This window comes from Solea solea, chromosome 2 (assembly GCF_958295425.1).
Source record: "Solea solea chromosome 2, fSolSol10.1, whole genome shotgun sequence".
Taxonomy (NCBI): domain Eukaryota; kingdom Metazoa; phylum Chordata; class Actinopteri; order Pleuronectiformes; family Soleidae; genus Solea; species Solea solea.
This window is the reverse complement of record NC_081135.1, coordinates 16943811-16962809: the sequence shown is the minus strand read 5'-3', so window position 1 is coordinate 16962809 and position 18999 is coordinate 16943811. Positions and strand designations below refer to the sequence as shown.

Here is an 18999-nt window from a genome sequence, read left to right as displayed (position 1 = left end):
TGAACGATGATTATAATAAAAACCAACGTAAAACAAAATGGACATTTCGTGTTTTATAAGCGAATGTTGTACATTTATTATGAAATCTGCGACCTCCATTCAACCAGAAGTAGAACGTCATAGTACTTCCGTTAAAAGCGCCATAGCTATTCGCAGTACACTTCAGATCACCGCTGTTCTGGTCAAGAAGGCCAAATAGCGAAAGGTAGGGATGAGACGCACATTGTGTTCTTATACCTGTTCAAATGTTGATGTCGTTAAAGTAATGCACCAGCGGAAATGCTGTATTTGGCCTCATTGTTTGCTGTTACCCTCATACAACTCTGCAATGGCCGTGTCCTTGAATAGTTCTCTGAGCTAACGGTGTTAGCCTGCATCAAGGAGTCCTCATTGGAACATTCACGCATTTTAACGCCGTCTTTTGTCCACACTGCTGCTAAAACTGTGTTTATACTATGTTATACTACACTATCTTATTGTGGTATGGTGTGGAAAATCCTCTGTGCATATCATCTCTTGAAAGTGTACACGATTACGTGACACTAACACTTGTTTTTGTTGACATTAACAGTCAGCTAAGTAATGCTAGCTGTTAATGTTGGGCTGTCAGTGGAGCTTATCAGCAGATTTTGAACACACTTTATCACAACAAAGTCTGAAATTTAAGGTGGCACAGGGAAACGTGTACGTTCGACTTTGAATTATTTGTCAAGGTTTTCAGTCGGGATAAGTTCAAGTGAATGGGACCTTTGCATCATTTCCAAGACAAAAGTCCCCAAAACAGTCAGATTCTCTGGGGACTCTCCTTCAGCTTTTCTAGCTTTAAATAAATTGTTAGTGAATTAACTAAATTTTAGTCACTTAATTAGTAGCGTTATGCCATACATTAAGTTGAATACTGTTTTGTGTGACAATAATGGACTATCTTTTGGATTTTGACTGTTGTTTAAGCAGTTGAAGAGATGATGTAATCACAAATGCAGTTTGTATAGAGTAACAGTGTGCACTTTGCAGAAGTGAATATTTGATGCTCAAGTCTTCATAAACCAAATCACAGAAAGTTTATTTGCTTGAGTTTTGTCAATGGCATATCAGAATAACTTAAACTCATATGCTGACCTCTGTTTTCCTCTCACAGCATCATGTTGCGACTGCCGACTGTTGGCCGGGCTTTAGCCGGAGCTGCCAAGGGCAGTCTGGCTCCCTCCACCACTGGTGAGTAGGGATGGGCACAATATCTCAATATTTTGGGGGTTTAGATGATAATGATAATTAGTCGATAGCCTTTAAAATTTGATTTTAGTTGTTGCTTACACATTATATCAATGGACACAATGTTTCAGGAAGACAACTCTCATTTTCTTTTAACTTCAGCATTCAAGTAAAAATTGAAAGACTCAACTGAACTGTGGTGTAGAAACATGGCACTCTGGGTCGAAATTCAGATGCCCCGCTGTAAATAACTTATACAAGCAAGAGAAAATAATAAAATAATTTAAAAGACTTAAATGCGGGGCTGGTGTCTCCATGTTTCCTCGCTATTAGTATAACCACACGTAGCTAATCTGTGTGACAGGGAAGATGAGAGCGATTATGTGATCACATAGGCCCACTAGTGGTCATGTGACACTGAATCCTGCTCACTGCTGCAGAAAGGAGGGATTCTGCTGCACGCACTCAGCAAATCTATCGTATAGCGGTTGTTAAGAGTTACCCTAACTACATTTCCTGATGCACATGCATGCATGTTTCATTGTGGTGGTCACTGACTGTATTAAATTGATTACATTGTGCAATTTCAGTGCATACCTCCATGCGTGCTGCTAGCAACATGGTGGAAGTATTTGTAGATGGGAAACCGGTGGAGGTGGAGCCTGGAACCACTGTCCTACAGGTAAGAAGCAGCAGCTTACTTTACTGCGGTCCACTTTAGACTGTTTTGTAGATACAGTATTATGTGTTGCTCCAGATTGTGCAGAGCAGTGTGGTCGCATTCAAATCTAGAAGATGGCTGATACCAAAGCGCTGGTCTGTGACTGTGTGTAATCAGTCTCTCACTTTTTGCACATTTGTTGCTTTCATGCTGTCGACTAGAAGTTTTTCCCGTCTTTACAGAGCATCAGCCTAAGTCAGCTACTTTGTCACCTTGTCTCCTTTGGTATTTTTTTTTTCACAAACTCAGCGTGCTCTTAAGCATGATGCTTTTGGAGGTGCTTGATTAAGTTAGCAGCGTTGTGTTTATGGTGTTACATTTACCTTGCCAGTATTGGTGGTTTTCACTTGCTCCATGTTGTTGCTCTGTGTTTACGGGCTCTGTTGACTCAAGTTGAGTGGCGTGTTGCTGAAGTATGACACAGCATGATGTTATACTGTATGTGTCACACTCGAAGTGAATAGATTCACGTCATAGATCGGCTTAATTTTCTGATACCAGATCCGGCTATTTAGTCAAAATCAGGGAGGGCCGATAATATAGCCGATATTATTATCGGATTGGTGCAGCCCTAGTCATGAATCGGCACTTTCCTGACAATAATTGTCGAATTGTTAATCCAATTGCTTGGATTAATGAGTGTAGCTGGACTGATTTATTTGTTTTTGTTATTGTTGACTGATGTCTGTTTTCTTTCCCTGTCAGGCTTGTGAGAAGGCAGGAATCCAAATCCCCCGGTTCTGTTACCACGAGCGCCTCTCTGTGGCAGGAAACTGCCGCATGTGTTTGGTTGAAATTGAGAAAGCACCAAAGGTAAAAGTTGTTTCCGTTTGTATTCATACAAAGCCACAAACCTCAAAACACTGATGATTGTACATAAATTGGGCCATAATGCAGTTTTTGTAGTATTAACATCTTAAATTATGTGTGTGTGTGCTGTTGTGTTTCTTCAGCCGGTCGCGGCTTGTGCCATGCCCGTCATGAAGGGTTGGAACATCCTCACAAACTCGGAGAAAACGCGCAAAGCAAGGTACAGCTTCAAATATCGTCAAATGTAGTCCGAAAGAGTAACTTTAAAAAAGGAATTCGGGTAAACAATATGGAATGAATTGTTTAATTACACGTGGAGCAACTGACTATAAAAAGCTTATACCCAAAAAAGCTACCCTTTTTTCTATTTTATGGTCATTACCTTTTATGTGTTCTCCTTTTGGTTCCTTTATATTCTCTAATCCTTATTGTTTTTCTCTTGTCTTACATTAGATTATACATCTCGTCAGAGTGCTATAAATGTATGCAAATGATGTAATAGTAGAAATGTAAAATTCTACCATTCTTACAATAAAATATTTAGATTTTTTTTTTAAATGTTCATATAAACTATGAACTGCAGCTAATAAACTGTATTGTGAACATGCTAAAAAATTGTGTGTTTGTGTCAATAGAGAGGGGGTGATGGAGTTCCTGCTGGCCAACCATCCTCTAGACTGCCCCATCTGTGATCAGGGAGGAGAGTGTGACCTGCAGGTAAATACAGGGCACATTAATTGAAGTAAAACAGAAAAATGAATAGATAAAACTTAAATTTTGTTTATCGATGAATATCTGGTTCCCAGGATCAGTCCATGCAGTTTGGCTCCGACCGCAGTCGTTTCACAGAAGGGAAGAGAGCAGTGGAGGACAAAAACATTGGGCCTCTTATTAAAACCATCATGACCCGCTGCATCCAATGCACACGATGCGTCCGGTGAGTGCAGCACGACTGTCCATTCTCACATCTATCAGGAAGAATATGATAATAAAAGTTTTTTTTGCTAATGTCATTTCAGTTTTGCCAGTGAGATTGCTGGTGTCGAAGATCTGGGAACGACAGGAAGAGGAAACAACCTGCAGATTGGGACCTATGTAGAGAAAATGTTCATGTCTGAGCTGTCGGGCAACGTTATCGACGTGTGTCCTGTCGGAGCACTCACCTCTAAGCCGTATGCTTTCACTGCACGTCCGTGGGAGACCAGGTAGGAAGTGGTTTGTCACTTAAAGCGGAACTTTGCAAGTCTGGTTGCTTCTTTGCCTTTTTCTCTACATAGCTCCCCCTACAGTTTCAAACTACATATTTTTACAACACCACCGTAAACTTCACTGCCGAAGCACAAGCCGTGGGGCCATGTCCATTCTAATGGAAGAACTGTAAACCACCTACTGAAAACCAATGATTTTGCAATCGAGTATACCAACATCTCTGCTAGTAAGCTAAATAGCAACAAACATGAATGACCAAAAATGTTCAAGCAAACCTGTTTACAACAATAGCAAACATCGAGCAAGTGCGAATACACATCGATGGATAGAGAATGGAGAGTTTATCCCACACATAATTGAAAGCGAAATTGGAAGAATGGCAGATCCATTTTGCATGGGTCTGTCTTTTTCAATTCTCGGCATTTGAAAAAAGCCAGTTTGATATATAATTGTGTTTGTCCCCTCGCTCGGTCAGTCGCTTCCTCTTCCTCACTTCCTCCAACATCAGTGTTCTCTGCTTCTTTTTTTTACCGGCTCTGCCATGTTGACCGTCTAAAATAACGCTAATAAAGCTGCCTTGATCTTATAGCCCATATCTGGCTGTGTGTGTGTAGTGCAATTTGTGTTTCTCATGAGACCTTTGAACTTTGCAAGACCTCCTGATTCTGAGGACTCTGGGTTGGTGGCCCTTATCTTGCAAGGTTGGTTTTCAGACAGCCCCCAATCTCCCCGCAACGAGACATTTAACCATCACAATGGCTCTAAAGCTAAAAATCTTGCATAATTCCACTTTAAGTGAATCTAGTGGAGTTAGCGCCATCCAAATTATTTTCTCTTCGATTATCGTGTCTATTTTTGTGCCGGGTTCTGTCCAACGGTTTCTTTTAGTTTCATCTTTTGTCGTCTTTGCAGGAAAACAGAGTCAATTGATGTGCTGGATGCTGTGGGCAGTAACATTGTGGTGAGCACAAGAGGAGGGGAGGTGATGAGAGTCATGCCCAGGCTGAATGAAGACGTCAATGAAGAATGGATCTCTGACAAGACCAGGTGAGACTTATGCCTTGTCCACACGTAGCCAAGTATCATTAAAAAAACCTGAGCTTTTTTTTTTATAGGTTTTGGCCTTCTGTTCTCATCACATTACATTTAAGCTTTGAGCAGATGCTTTTATCAAAAGTGACTTACAAGAGGAATAAGCTACATAGAGGTAGTCTTGGAAAGAACTCCACTAGATAGGAGCAGTGGACTGATTCAAAGTCTGGATTGTCTTGTGCAGGGTGTTGGCACCGTCAGACGACAATTTTTTGATGAACGGAGTAGTTGAAGGGCAACACAAGCCTATAGGAGAGCATTTGAGTAGGTGGGAGCAGACCCATGAAGCACTTTGTAGGCTAGCATCTGTGATTTTGAATCTGTGGATAGCTAAGGGTAGCCAGTGGAGCTCAATGAACAGAGGGGTGACATGTACCCTTTTAGGCTGATTGAAGACTAGGCATGCTGCCGCATTCTGGACCATCTGTAACGGTTTCAGAGCACGTTCTCATAGGTCAATGAGGTTTTTTTGTCACTAAAAATGGTGAATTAGTGAGGAAAGAGAGAAAGTTAAGATTTTTAGAAACTCAAGGTTCAGTGTTTATACGTGGAAGGGAAAAACAGTGTTTTTGCCTTGTAAGACATTACGGTATGACAGACATGTGTGATGTATGTTTATACCACAACAATGAATGTTGCCCAATAGTGTGTCTGTACATTAGTACTACTAAAATTCCCCCCAAAAAATTATGTCGAGTTAAATTTTTTTATTTGGAACTCATCTTCATCTTATTGTTTACTTGTTTGGCAGCGGTCTGTGATGCTACTTAAACTGTGCCGTGGCGAGGGGAGGTGAGGCGAATAGAGCCGGTGGAAATGCGCCATTAGTTTATCATGAGTGATATCGACATTGCAACGTTATATCATATCGCATGATTTCCTAATATCGTGTAGCCGTTACAGACAATGATATTGGATCAGGGCTGGGAAATGTCCCAGCCCTGAAAATGTCCTTCCAGATGAATGAAGAGGGAGATGTTTTTAAAACCGAAGCCATGTGGATTAAAATTTTTATTTTTATTTTTAAAAACAACAGCTAAAAATATTATTTTTTTAAAGCCTGTATAGCATGGACTAGGCATCAGACAGATGTAAGCCAGGAAGCAGAAAGATATCATGTTTCCAGAAATCACGCAAATTAAATCTAGTATATCTTACAAATGAAAATTCTTGAAATGTGTTGTGTTTCCCAGGTTTTCATATGATGGTCTCAAGAGACAGCGGTTGACCCAGCCAATGGTGAAGGATGATTCAGGTCAGCTGACCCCCACCACATGGGAGGACGCTCTCACTCGCATCGCAGGAGCAGTAAGTGTCCCCTGTCCTTTCATTACCTCGTCCTTATCTCCTATCAGTATTTGTGTGGGGTTATTTTATGCTTTAATTATATCATCCTATTTGATCCTACATGCATTACAAAACACATATACATTTTGTGTGTATAGCTGCAGAGTGTGCAGGGCAGTGAGGTTGCAGCCATAGCAGGAGGGTTGGCCGAAGCTGAAGCTCTGATTTCCCTCAAAGACCTTCTCAACAGACTTGACTCAGAAAACCTCTGCACTGAGGAGGTTTTTCCTATGGCAGGTGCAGGGTAAGTAACTACTGGTGCTTTCATTTGTTGACAATACTTGGAATTCCTGTGTAGGGATATTTAGAAACCTGGGGGATTCCAAGATGGAGGATTAAAACAATAACGATAAAAGATGCTTCCTTTACCGTTAATAGCACTTCTGTCGTATTTGTTTCACAGTAAGTCAGTCGTACACATAGTGCCGTTTGTGTACACAAAATACCATGTAGTGTGTTTCAGTCGACTGGTAATGCGTCTGTACGTGTTGAGGATGTCAAGGTGTGTTGTCACTCTCTCTGCAGCACTGACCTCCGCTCCAACTACCTGTTGAACTCCCGCATCGCTGGCATTGAGGAATGTGACCTGCTGCTGCTCATAGGAACCAACCCACGCTACGAGGCCCCAATGTTCAACGCCCGAGTCAGAAAGAGGTAATCTCACACTCCCCGATCTACTGTCATTCTTTATTTCCTGACCTCGAGACAGTTCTGGCCCGCAGAAGTAGAACAGAACAACAGAAGCAGCCGAGGCCAAGATATCTCGACTTTAACCGTTTAATGTTATACAAAAGCTGAAAAGAAAATGATGCAACTCTGTAGCAGCTTCGGTTCTGTTTTTTAATGCAAGCTAGAGCCTTTCTTTTTAAATTGATGCTTTTCTCTATTAAAACCAGTCAGTTGCTACATTACAAATTTGAACTAGCCTATGCGTGGACAATGCATAAGTCTCACCTGGTCTGATCAGAGATCCATGAACTTGAACCAGCCTCCTCTCACCTCTTCCTGTCTTTTCCCTCGTCAGCTGGCTTCATAATGAGCTGCATGTCGCGATGGTCGGTCACAACGTCGACCTGAGCTACACATATGACCACCTGGGAGAGGACACTTCAGTATTAAAGGAGCTGGCTAACGGCACACACCCCTTCTGCCAGGTAACACACACACATGCACACTTTGTGCACTTTTGTGAATTATAAATAAAATTTAATATTATTATTATTACACGCACAGTCCTGATCAGTTTGAAGATTATTTGTTCAATGATACGTTGTTTCTTTTTTTTCCACCTTTACCCGTCTGAAGGTCCTTTCAGCTGCCAAGCGTCCAGTCGTGGTCGTGGGCAGCGGCGCCCTGCAGAGAGACGATGGAGCCGCCATTTTCAGTGTCGTCTCCACCATCGCTCAGAATGCCAGAACCAGCAGTGGAGTGGAGGAGGGATGGAAAGTCCTCAATGTCCTGCACAGGTAAAAGCTGTGAAGTCATTTTTGTATGATGTACATTTATGGGTTGCCCAATCTGCCCAATTATTTAATTTTCAATTACACCTGTGTTTTATCCACACGGAACCAGTGTTTTGGAAACCCTGAAATGCTTCTTTTTTTGTCTACGGGTCCCAGATTGGGAAAATCTCTAAACACCTCCCTTGCATTTTAATTGTAATCAACCAATACACGACTTTGGGAAAATGATGATGTCATAATCCTGCCTCTCTCTTGTCATCGTCCTCCTATTCTTGTGTTTGGTAATTGTTTGTGTGGTCTTTTCACTTTATTTCCTTTCATTAGTCACCCTGGCTTTCTTCATTCTGTCTGTTTCTATGATTATATGCATTGTAATGTATACTTATTCGAATAAAGCTTACAACAGTTTGTAACCAGTGCACGGTACAGGCATCTGCTCAAACTACTTGTCTTTGTGTGTGTTCGTAGAGTGGCGAGTCAAGTGGCTGCATTGGATCTGGGCTACAAAGCTGGTGTAGATGCCATCAGGAAGAAGCCACCCAAAGTTCTGTTCCTGCTGGGAGCTGATGCCGGCTGCATCACCAGAGCTGACCTCCCCAAAGACAGCCTCATCATTTACCAGGGTACACACACTCACAACAAACACACACACACACACACACGACAAAGCTTAACACATTTAGTAGATGATAAATCCATATGCATCCTCAATCTCACCAGGTCACCATGGTGATGTAGGAGCACCGATGGCAGACATCATCCTACCAGGGGCTGCATACACAGAGAAAAATGCCACTTACGTGAACACTGAAGGAAGGAGCCAGCACACCCGGGTGGCTGTCACTCCTCCTGGAGCAGCCAGAGAGGACTGGAAGATCATCAGAGCTGTGTCTGAAGTATGTTACTCACCAAGCAGAAGACGCAAATGTTCGCTCTGCAGTGAAGATTTTTCATTTGACCAGAGAAATGTGTCCATGTCTTCACAGCTGGCTGGTGTCACTCTCCCCTATGACTCTCTGGACGAGGTGCGGTCCAGACTGGCAGAGGTTTCTCCTCATCTGGTCCGCTATGACGACGTGGAGGAGGCAAACTACTTCAAACAAGCAAATGAACTTGCCGCGGTACATACATAACACATACACAAAAACCAGGTTCAATACAGATATTTACAAAATTTTGATCAATTCAAATGGGTTAAATCAGCATGAGCGTTCAATTCCTTGCTCTGTTGGTCTAAATGCCGATGTGTCCTTCAGCAAGACACTTGACCTCCATTTGCTCCTGGTGGCTGTGTCAGCAGTGTGTGGGTAGTAAAGTTGTGTAAAGCAGCTTTGAGTGTTCATCTAGACTAGAAACGGTTATTCTGGGCTACTCGCTCAAGTGGGGACCAGTTATCATGGTTCGTTATTGTTTGAACAGAATATATAATGTAAACACTCTGGTAATATTTTGGTTGCAGTTTAACAAAAAATATTATACATAAACACAGAGCTGCTTTAGCTACAGTCCTGGGGCCTCATTTATAAACCTATGGTATGCCTGACAACGTGGCATATGTTGGAAACACACAAAGTGGTTATGCACATAAATATTCTGATTTATAAAACCATGGGGTCACATTTACCGAGAATTGTCGGAAATATCTGAAGGCCGTCTGTGACCACGTCTGTGTCACATGAGACATGAGACAAGATAGGATTTTGGATTTTGTCATATATCGTTATAAGGCATCTGTGACTTTTTCTGTTTTTAAAGGTTGTTGCATTGATATTAATCATTATCTGTACACATTATTATCAAATTATTATATCTTGATTAAAGAAAATACATGTAATTGACAAAATTATTTATAAACCAGGTGTATTTACAGTGTATTGTCACTCTCCCTTGAAGTAAAAACATAAAAAAACATTTTATTAGCCATATTGTCCAGCCTTACCAACACACATTCCTTTTTTGGCTGTTGGCATGTAAATTAATGTTTACTCGCTGTTCAATTTGAAAGAGTGATCGGAGTAGCATGAGAGGCTGTAATGGTTTTTCAGACTTTTAATTCAGTGTCCTCACTCTCTCAGGCAGTGAACCAGGACCTAATAGCAGCCCCTCTCATCCCACCTCAGCTCACAGTGAAAGACTTCTACATGACAGGTATGTGTTTTATTTCAAAAGTGAACACACAAGTCCAAAATAAATAAAAAATAAAAAGAATATAACTTCTGACTCTTCCTTCCCTCTCTGTGTCCAGACTCGATCAGCAGGGCATCACAGACGATGGCCAAATGTGTCAAAGCCGTCACAGAAGGAGCCGCCGCAGTCGACGAGCCGTCAGTTTGCTGAACACCCACTTCCTCGCATACAAACGACAACAAAACTCTTATCGCTAAAAAAAAAAACACTCTCTGAAACAGCTTAGTGTTGTTCCCTTAAATTAAAGTTCTTGTCCTTGATGCTTGTTGTATACTCTTAAATCGTTTTCAGTTTTGTAGAAGAAATAAAACTGGGAATCGTATATAAAATATAAATAAAATCTTACTGATGTCTGTACTCCAGTTTAGTGGCTTTCTGTCATTGTGTTTGTCGTGAGAAAAACTTATTTGGGGTGCCCTGCTACGTTTCACTTTTGTTGTTTCAGGTTTCAGATAAGGGTCACTTTTACCCCCATAAAAACTGTTTATATGTGTTGTGAATGGATCCAGAAGGCGGCAGTGGTGTCTGGTGTTAGACACGGCCCCTTCAAACAAATGGCTCCTGTCATGTACTGTTCCCAAAGGAAGAGAGAGGGCAACGCACAGAGCTCTTAAAAGGAAACACAAGCACAAGAGAAGACGGTCTCATCCCTTTCTTCCACGTCTGCTCAGTGTCTGAGCCTGAACACTCCATAACTGGAATTAATTTCCTCTTAAAGGTCAGTATAAATAGATTCATGGTTTTGCTTTTAGCTCTCTACCTTCATATACATCTGTATGTAAAAAAACAAACTGCTACGGATCCTCTGCTCTTCACCGACAGACACAGATGCAGGACTAAGAGTGGACACGGCATGAAAATGGTTTCAGTTAAACTCCTCATCCTTGGAGCTCAGAACACTGGGAAAACAGGTGAACTACCACTAAAGGATGTGAAAGACCTCTTGAAATGTATCCCGTCACATGATTTCTTAAGAGCTATCTGATGTGAGCAGGTTTAGGCTGCCTTTCAGATCTAATGTGTTATGACTTGAGTGATCACAGATTTTCAAATCAAAAATTAAATGCAGTACAATACTAGATTGATGTTATGTCCATATGTACATATTTGATGGTGGTAATCAGACAGTTCTGATGCACTGAATGCTCATGAATAATAACTTTTTAAAAACAGAGTTTCACTTAAACAAGAAACAAGCTATGGTAATGACAAGGAATAAAAGGAGGCAATTGAGGACAAAGTTTTACAAATAGAAAAAATAAATACATTTTTGGATTTTGGATATTGTGTCTGTGATGACTTTTCTTGGTTTTAAAGTTTGTTGCATTGATAATCATATATTGAAATTACTGAAAAATGCAACATATTATAAATTAATTATTGTTTATTGATTAAAAAATACATTGAATTGACAATATTAAAAAAAAATGAACACATTTGATTTTAAGCCCTATAATTTGTTCATATTTGTAGGCAATTTTGTTGTTTCTAACCCTTCATTTACCCAGGCTTAGTATAGAAGCACCTCTAACACGCAGCATTATATCTCGATTTATCTTGTATATCAGGGCATAGCCTAAAAATTTTGAGATATTATCGCCCAGCCTTGCTTTCATGTGTTATTAATCATTTTAGAGTGTCTGTTGTTTTTGTTTGTTTTTGCCTCGTGTCTCTTGAGTCTGTTTTCTGTCTCCAGCGCTGTGTGTTCGTTTCATAACAAGGCGCTTCATTGGCGAATACGACCATAAAAAGGGTGAGACTTGACTGTTTATGACAGTGAATGGTGTAGACATGGAGAAAGTGACTGGATTGATGACTTACTCCTGATTCCACACCACAGAGGTCACCTACAGATGCACTCGGGTGGTGGACCAGGAAGCTGTTGATCTGGAGATTCTGGACTTGGCTTGTAAAGTAAATGTTAAACACAGAACATATGATTTCCAAGACAGACTATTATTTCACACTTGATGCATTATCCTCTCCAGGAGAGTTCTGTGGCTTCTCTGGAGGCATCTATCCGCTGGGCTGACGGCTTCCTGCTGCTCTACTCCATCACACATCGCCTCAGCTTCCTGGAGGTCCCACCACTCAAGAAACTCATTGACCAAACCAAACAGAGTCTGGGTAAGTGTGAAAGAGGGCTTTTAACTTTTCACTCCCACTTCCAAGTGGGGGGGGGGGGGTTGTGGAGGAGTCCTCTTTTTGTTCTATTCTATTCTATTCTATGCTATTCTCTTATTTTATGTTATGTTATGTTATATACATACATTCCATCCTCTATATCGTTAACATTTTAAAACATGGCACTTTTTTATTGCCTTGTCGTGTGTGTGTGCGTGTGTGCGTGTGCGTGTGCGTGGGTGCGTGCGTGCGTGCGTGCGTGCGTGCGTGCGTGCGTGCGTGCGTGTGTGTGTGCGTGTGTGTGTGTGAGTACAGTGGTTCCTACAATGCTCATAGCCAACAAGTTGGATCTGGAAATTGGGCGTGAGGTGACAGCAGAGGAAGGACAGAGCCTCGCCAAGGACTTAAGGTTTGTATACATATGCATGTGTTGTATTATGATAATCAATTCCCCTCTGCATTGTCCTTTAGCACCAGCATGTGGCAGTAGTAAGTAATAGAATCCCTTCAATCTAGTGCCTTAAAGTCCACTAAACGCCTTCATCCTTTTACAATGTACATATTTCCATAATTAAATCCTGCCAAATGCAACCTACTTATTCCTTGGATGATCAAAGCTGGAAATATATTGTAAAGATGACTGTCTATATTACCTTTTATCATTTGTCTTGAATATTTTAATATTAGTGTTTATTCGTCTTTGTTTTCCGCTTGTGTGTGATGGAAGATGTGTTTTCGGGGAGCTGTCTGTGGCTGAAGCTGCATCAGCTGTGGAGGCAGCAGTGTTGCAACTCATCAGGCATGTATTATTATTATTATTATTATTATTATTTTTATTTAAATCTGTATTCATATGAAACTTCACACAGACTGTGGTGATGTACAGTAGCTGGTTGCCTGTCAAGGTATTTCCTTGCTACAAAAATCCTTTTGCATTGTGAGCCGAAACAAATATCTTGAGCAGACTAAACTGCAGTTTATTCAGATAAACATACTGTGATTTAAAGATTTAGGAGATTACAGTGCAATACAATTTCTGTTCAAAGAAAAAAGGGAAATTACCACCAAGTATCCACATGCTGGTTATACAATTTGTACACATCCTAAAACTTAAGTTCATATTTTACGTTTAATAGGTTTGTCAGTCAAGAGTGTCGAAGTGAGTGTCATCACCATGACCATGTGAAAAACATGGTCATGGTATTCATGTACCATTCATGTATTTTTATTCATGTATACCAATCATAAGTACACATAATGTGAGTGTAATGTGCAACAATGTGCTACAGACAGCAGGCCGAGATAATACATTTCTTGTGTCCTGTCAGGCTGGTGTTGGATCAGCAGCGCCCCCTGCCTGACCGCCGCTCCTACATGTTGACTGTCCGCCATGCTCTGACCAGGAAACTGACCCGATCCAAGACCATGCAGTGGTAACGGCAGCAGGCAAATCACTCAGCAGCAGCAGGGAGGAGTAGATTCAATGTCTCTGATCCATGGATTTTAGCACTGCTGCTCAGTCCCAGCAACTTTGTTTGTTGTGTTGCATCTTCCAGTAGAGGGCAGTACAATCATTTCACCATTGCGTGGGGCCAAATGTATGTGGACACTGTGGTTCAGTTTGGTGTGAATGTGTCATGCACTCATGAAAACGTCCAAAGAAGAGTGAGAGGTTGTATTAACATGAAATGAATGCCTATTGTTTTTCAGTGACATCATTATTCAGAACTATATTTGCTTGTAATGTTATTGTGTGTGTGCTCACTATTGTCTCTTCTGTCAAGTACCGAAGAGGGCTTTTGGGAAACAAAAAAAAGCCAGATTTCTGCCTTTAATCTCAGAATTCTCTCTTTTTTTATTTGTTTTTCAGAGCATTATGAGATTAAAATCAGAACTCTAAGTCAGACACATAGGATTCCAAGATGTGATAAATCAGTTGTTCCCATAGTGCTGTTTAATTTTTAACCATAAACACCTGTAAAGTGTTACTATCAACTGTTATTGCTAACGATGTATTAGGTATATAGGCGAATAATTGCTTTAAAATAAAATGGTTTGGTCTTTGTAGCCTTAGACTAAAACTTTCATATGTACTTAAGGAAAGAGGCTTGCTTTATGGAAGCCGCTATCTTGCATCGCCATGTTTCTACAGCAGCCTTCAAGGACAAACCAGCCAGAGCATGTGTTTTGAGGCAGCAGCTCATGATGCGTTACATTTGTAGTCAGAACTTGGATTTCCAACTCGAAACTTGGAAACTCATCAACCCTGACATGGGATTCCACGATACAATTTATGTTCAAAAGCTGCTACTTTTACAGTTATTAGCACTTCTGTTGTATTTGTTTCACATTAAAGGAGACATATTATACCCTATTTCTCCAAGTTAAAATAATTCCCTGGTGTCCTAATGAACATGTTTGTGACATGCTTTGGTCAAAATACCATAAGGATGAAGCACCATAGCAGTTCAATAACCCTCTAAACCCGCCCCTTTCAGAACGCTCGGTTTTGTGCATGGTCCCTTTACATGCAAATGAGACACAGGATAACACACACCCACTTCTTCCAGGGGGTTTCTGATTTGTCCTTGTTACTGCGCTAGTTCTACACCCCCACCTCCACTAGTTCTCTGACAATATCAACATGGCAGCGTGCACGGAAAACAGCGAGAGTGCCATCACAGGAAGAGACGTTCGACACAAGGATCAACTGTAAATCAGTTAAAAACACTTATGGACAGCACCGCTGATCGCCAGCAGCGAGCTACATAAACTGCCGCTGTATGTGACTGTATCAGACTGAGTCTGTGCTCCGGTCATGGAGGACGTACTGAACAAATATTTTTAATTAGGACGTGTCAGAATGGTCAGTTATGAGCTCTATTTGACCTTTTCTTAAAAATGTGTGTTGGTGAAATACGGTCGCTGACTAAATACGGCGACCGCTGGCCGCAGTCTGATGCGAAGTGGTGCGAACACACGTTTGCTGACTTTATCCGGCACATTAGCTTCATATATAAAATCCTCTGAGGCTGGAAGTTTGTGTAAAACACTGTGCTCCACTGTGCAGCCACCAACAGCACACTTGTCCGTCCGCATTGACATAAAACACTCTTGCATTTTATAGGGACAAGGTGGAGCTAAGGTGGAGCTCTCGAGGTAAACTTACTGGTGGGGTAGTAACATTCGCGGTGAAATGTGCATGCTGCCGTCATAAGCGCAGCAAATTCAACATTGCGTGTTTTATCGCCTATACTTACACTAAGGGGGACCATGAAAAAATGACTGAGTATTCTTTTTCCACACTTTGGCGACTGGTAGGGCCTCCAAAGTCCCAAATATAAGTATTAAAATGATTAAAAAGTTCATTTTGCATAATATGTCCCCTTTAAGTTAGTCACACACTTGTAATACAGTGTAACACTCTCAAGTGACGATGAGACGTGTTCTCTCTTTCGCCGTTCCCAGCTAGATTTATTTAGTAACTCTTTTGCAGCCACAGCACATGTCTCTCACACACTGCTCTTCACTTCCGGCGCTGAACAAACGTAAACACACTGGATGGGGCGTGTTCTTAAACGTAGCTACACTACACTACCCCCTCCCAACAAAACCCCTCGCCCCGAGGGACAACCAAAAAACAAAAGAACATGGGTGCTAACAAACCTGAACTCACACACATGCATGCGCAGGTGCCATTCACACCCAACCCCACCACAATCACACATGCACGCACAGGTGCCACTCACACCACCACCCCCAGTACAGGTTCCCCTTTTTTCTTTTTTTTTTATCTTTATTCACAAGCACACATCAACTTTCCCTTCCACCAGTCCCCTAACCCCATTGAGACCACTTGTAATCCCCCAAATACCTTGGGGCTCTCCTCACCCTTGCAGGCGCAGGGGTCACAGGGACCGCCGAGCCTTACCCCACCCCAGACGGACCCGGGGTCACTGTTACAACTGCAGGGGCCTCCTCACCACCTGCAGCAGCAGGAACCCTATCTGGGCTCTCCGTACTGGGAGTCACAGAACCCCTGTACGGAGCCAACCTGTCTCGGTGCAGCACCACTTTCCTCCTCCTAGGTGCTGGCAACCGCACCCTGTAGACCACCTCGCCTACCTTCGCTAGCCCCTCACAGGGCCCCCACCAGTGACTTTCCAGTTTAGGGATGCGGCCCTTCTTGCGTCTAGGCTCATACACCCAAACCAATTCCCCTGGCACAAAATCCCGCCCCCGCGACCTGATGTCGTAGTTTCGCTTCTGACGCCTCTCAGCCACTTGCATCTGCTCCCTAGCAAACTGATGTGCTGTCTCCAGGCGGTCCTGGAGGCGCCTGGTGTACTTCGGACCAGGAGGAACCTCTGGAGCATCCGGTGGCTGGCCAAACGCCACCACTACTGGAGTTCGAAGCTCGTTCCCAAGCATCAGTAGGGCTGGGGAGCACCCCGTGGACTCCTGCACTGCTGACCTACACGCCATGAGCACCAACGGCAAGTGCCTGTCCCAGTCCTGCTCAGACACATGAAGGGCCAGTTGCTCCCCGAGGGTCCGGTTGAATCTCTCGACTAATCCGTCACTCTGTGGGTGCAACGGTGTGGTGCGGGTCTTATGAATTCCCAGGCACTCACACATCGCGGCGAAAACCCTGAACTCAAAGTTACGACCTTGGTCACTATGTAGCGATTCGGGCACCCAAAAACGACAAAACATGCCCTCAACCACGCGTCCACGACTGTCTCCACCTCCATATCAGCAATGGGGTACGCTTCCGGCCATTTGCTAAAATAATCCATGGCCGTCAGGATGTAACGGTTGCCCCTGTCAGTTGTGGTCCTTCATAGAGTTGATCCAGGTGAGAGCGCGATGGTCTCTCTCCAGGTCAAACTCTCGTCCCAATAAGTAGTAGCGCAGGCTCTCCAACACCCACTTAATGGACAGACCCTCTTTCTCCACTGTGGAGTATCTCGTCTCGCGTGGCTGGAGCTTGCGGCTCAAGTACAGGACTGGATTCTCTTTACGGGTATCCCCCTGGGCCAGCACTGCTCCAAGGCCCACTGCTGAGGCATCCACTTGAACTAGGAATCTCCTGCTGAAGTCTGGACTTTTGAGAACTGGCGAAGAACACAGATTTTTCAGACAGTCGAAGGAAGATTGGCACTCCTCTGACCAGGTTACAGGATTCTTCCGGTCTTTAGTAAAAAAAAGAAAAAAGATTCCATACTGGCACGACCCTATCGCGCACCGCTATCACATGCGCTTGCCTTGTTTACTCCTGAGCAGTGCTCACTTTAGCAGATACACCACCTTGTGGCCAAAAGGAGAAGCCACACCTCTCTGTATGTGCTACTTCTCATTACAGAAAGTGGAGCACAGATACTATTTTGTGAGCTACACTGCTACACAGAACAATACGAAAACAACATTTGAAATGAAATAACTTGAAAAATATATAGGAAGGGAGGACGTCTTATTCTGTTATCATTTCTTGTCCTTACACTAGTGTAGTCAGATTTTCATCATCTGTTTTTATTGTTGTTTCTTTTCTTTTTGAAATAACAGTTTGCAGTGCAGTTGCAGTAAATGCAGTTTCATCGTTTCATAGTCCATTTTAGTCAGGAGGCTTTTAGTTGCAATATATAATTTTTAGATTTTATATCCTGGCCATGCATACATTAATGGTTGCATTTGTCTGTTTCAAAGATGTCAGCCCCCTACGCAGGAACACGTGAAATAGAATATAGTCTATATAAGATAGAACGTTACCTATAACGATAGTAATTACAGTTCTGGTGGTGTGAATGCTAATGCTCCTCTTGTACCTGTAGACGCACAGTGAGGACAGCAAAGGAGTGAGTGGTGGCAGTGACATCATAGTGGTCACCATAGCAACAAAAGGTCAGATCCCCATGACATCTCGGTTAAGAATAGGCTGGTGAGTCATAGTCGCGTCACCACATCAGCAGCCAGTCAGAGAGTCCCCTGTCAAGAGATGCATCAACACATGGACAGTGGCTATAGGTTTATACAAAAATACATCAATACATGAATCACAGTCTCAGCAGGGATTATCACTTGTACGATTAATCAGTTTCTGTAACTTGAGTATGAGTTACAATGAAGCACATGTGTCCTGCTGCCTGTCTACGTTCTTTTTGTGTCCAGAAAGAGGTGGACACTAATGTAAGTTAAAGGTCTGGTGTGAATGATTGGTGACATCTCCCCAAAATCTATGGATACAAACAAATCTCTGGCTAACACTTGATAGCAATGCTCTACATGCACTCGCAAAAACGTTAGTAAGCATGGCCCTTTACTTAAGTAAAGTAAAGTTTATTCTAAAGCTACAAAAACAAACAAGCAATTTTAAAGCGATTATTCACCTATGGGTATTACTTTGCTAGCAATACCACTTAACAGCACTCGACATCAGTGGCGATTTTGGTCTGAAAATTCTGGTGGCGCCATGCAGGAAAATCTTCTAATGCAATCCAGAAATACCACATATTACTCTAATACCCTCATACCTGGTTTTGTCTTTTCACTCTTGAGAAATTATTAAATCCTCCAGACGATGTGGTCCCAAACGTTTGAAGTGGTAAGTGCTAAATCATAGACTAGCTAGGTAATCAACTCGATTCATCATGCAATGAATGAATGAAGTGAGACCTGTGCAGTGCCCGCCGTTGCTTCAAAACAGCCAATGAGAAGTGCTCATTGGCTGTTTTGAAAACTGAAGAACAAAACAAGCCAAAACAAATAAAAAACGTAATTCATTTATTTATTCAATCATGTGATGTGACATAGTTATAACATTTTGTAGTGTGTTTA

The 18999-nt window shown here is 42.2% G+C and overlaps 2 protein-coding genes across 2 annotated transcripts; both read left to right on the top strand.

Moving 5' to 3' along the window:
• The first annotated feature begins 69 nt into the window (after nucleotides 1-69).
• ndufs1 (NADH:ubiquinone oxidoreductase core subunit S1) lies at nucleotides 70-10398 on the top strand. Its single transcript, XM_058622570.1, has 19 exons — nucleotides 70-205; nucleotides 1139-1215; nucleotides 1803-1894; nucleotides 2639-2746; nucleotides 2887-2963; nucleotides 3379-3460; nucleotides 3550-3680; nucleotides 3763-3948; nucleotides 4865-4999; nucleotides 6238-6352; nucleotides 6490-6635; nucleotides 6917-7045; nucleotides 7416-7545; nucleotides 7697-7857; nucleotides 8323-8477; nucleotides 8575-8750; nucleotides 8841-8975; nucleotides 9930-10002; nucleotides 10100-10398. The coding sequence occupies exons 2-19, from the start codon at nucleotides 1143-1145 to the stop codon at nucleotides 10189-10191; spliced, it is 2196 nt and encodes a 731-aa protein (XP_058478553.1). The 5' UTR covers nucleotides 70-205; nucleotides 1139-1142; the 3' UTR covers nucleotides 10192-10398.
• Nucleotides 10399-10477: 79 nt separating this feature from the next.
• Nucleotides 10478-14232, top strand: zgc:110699 (uncharacterized protein LOC325371 homolog). Its single transcript, XM_058622572.1, has 8 exons — nucleotides 10478-10759; nucleotides 10864-10952; nucleotides 11738-11794; nucleotides 11882-11955; nucleotides 12030-12168; nucleotides 12481-12574; nucleotides 12893-12964; nucleotides 13494-14232. Exons 2-8 carry the CDS (start codon nucleotides 10895-10897, stop codon nucleotides 13600-13602), a joined length of 603 nt encoding a protein of 200 aa, XP_058478555.1. The 5' UTR covers nucleotides 10478-10759; nucleotides 10864-10894; the 3' UTR covers nucleotides 13603-14232.
• Nucleotides 14233-18999: the final 4767 nt, after the last annotated feature.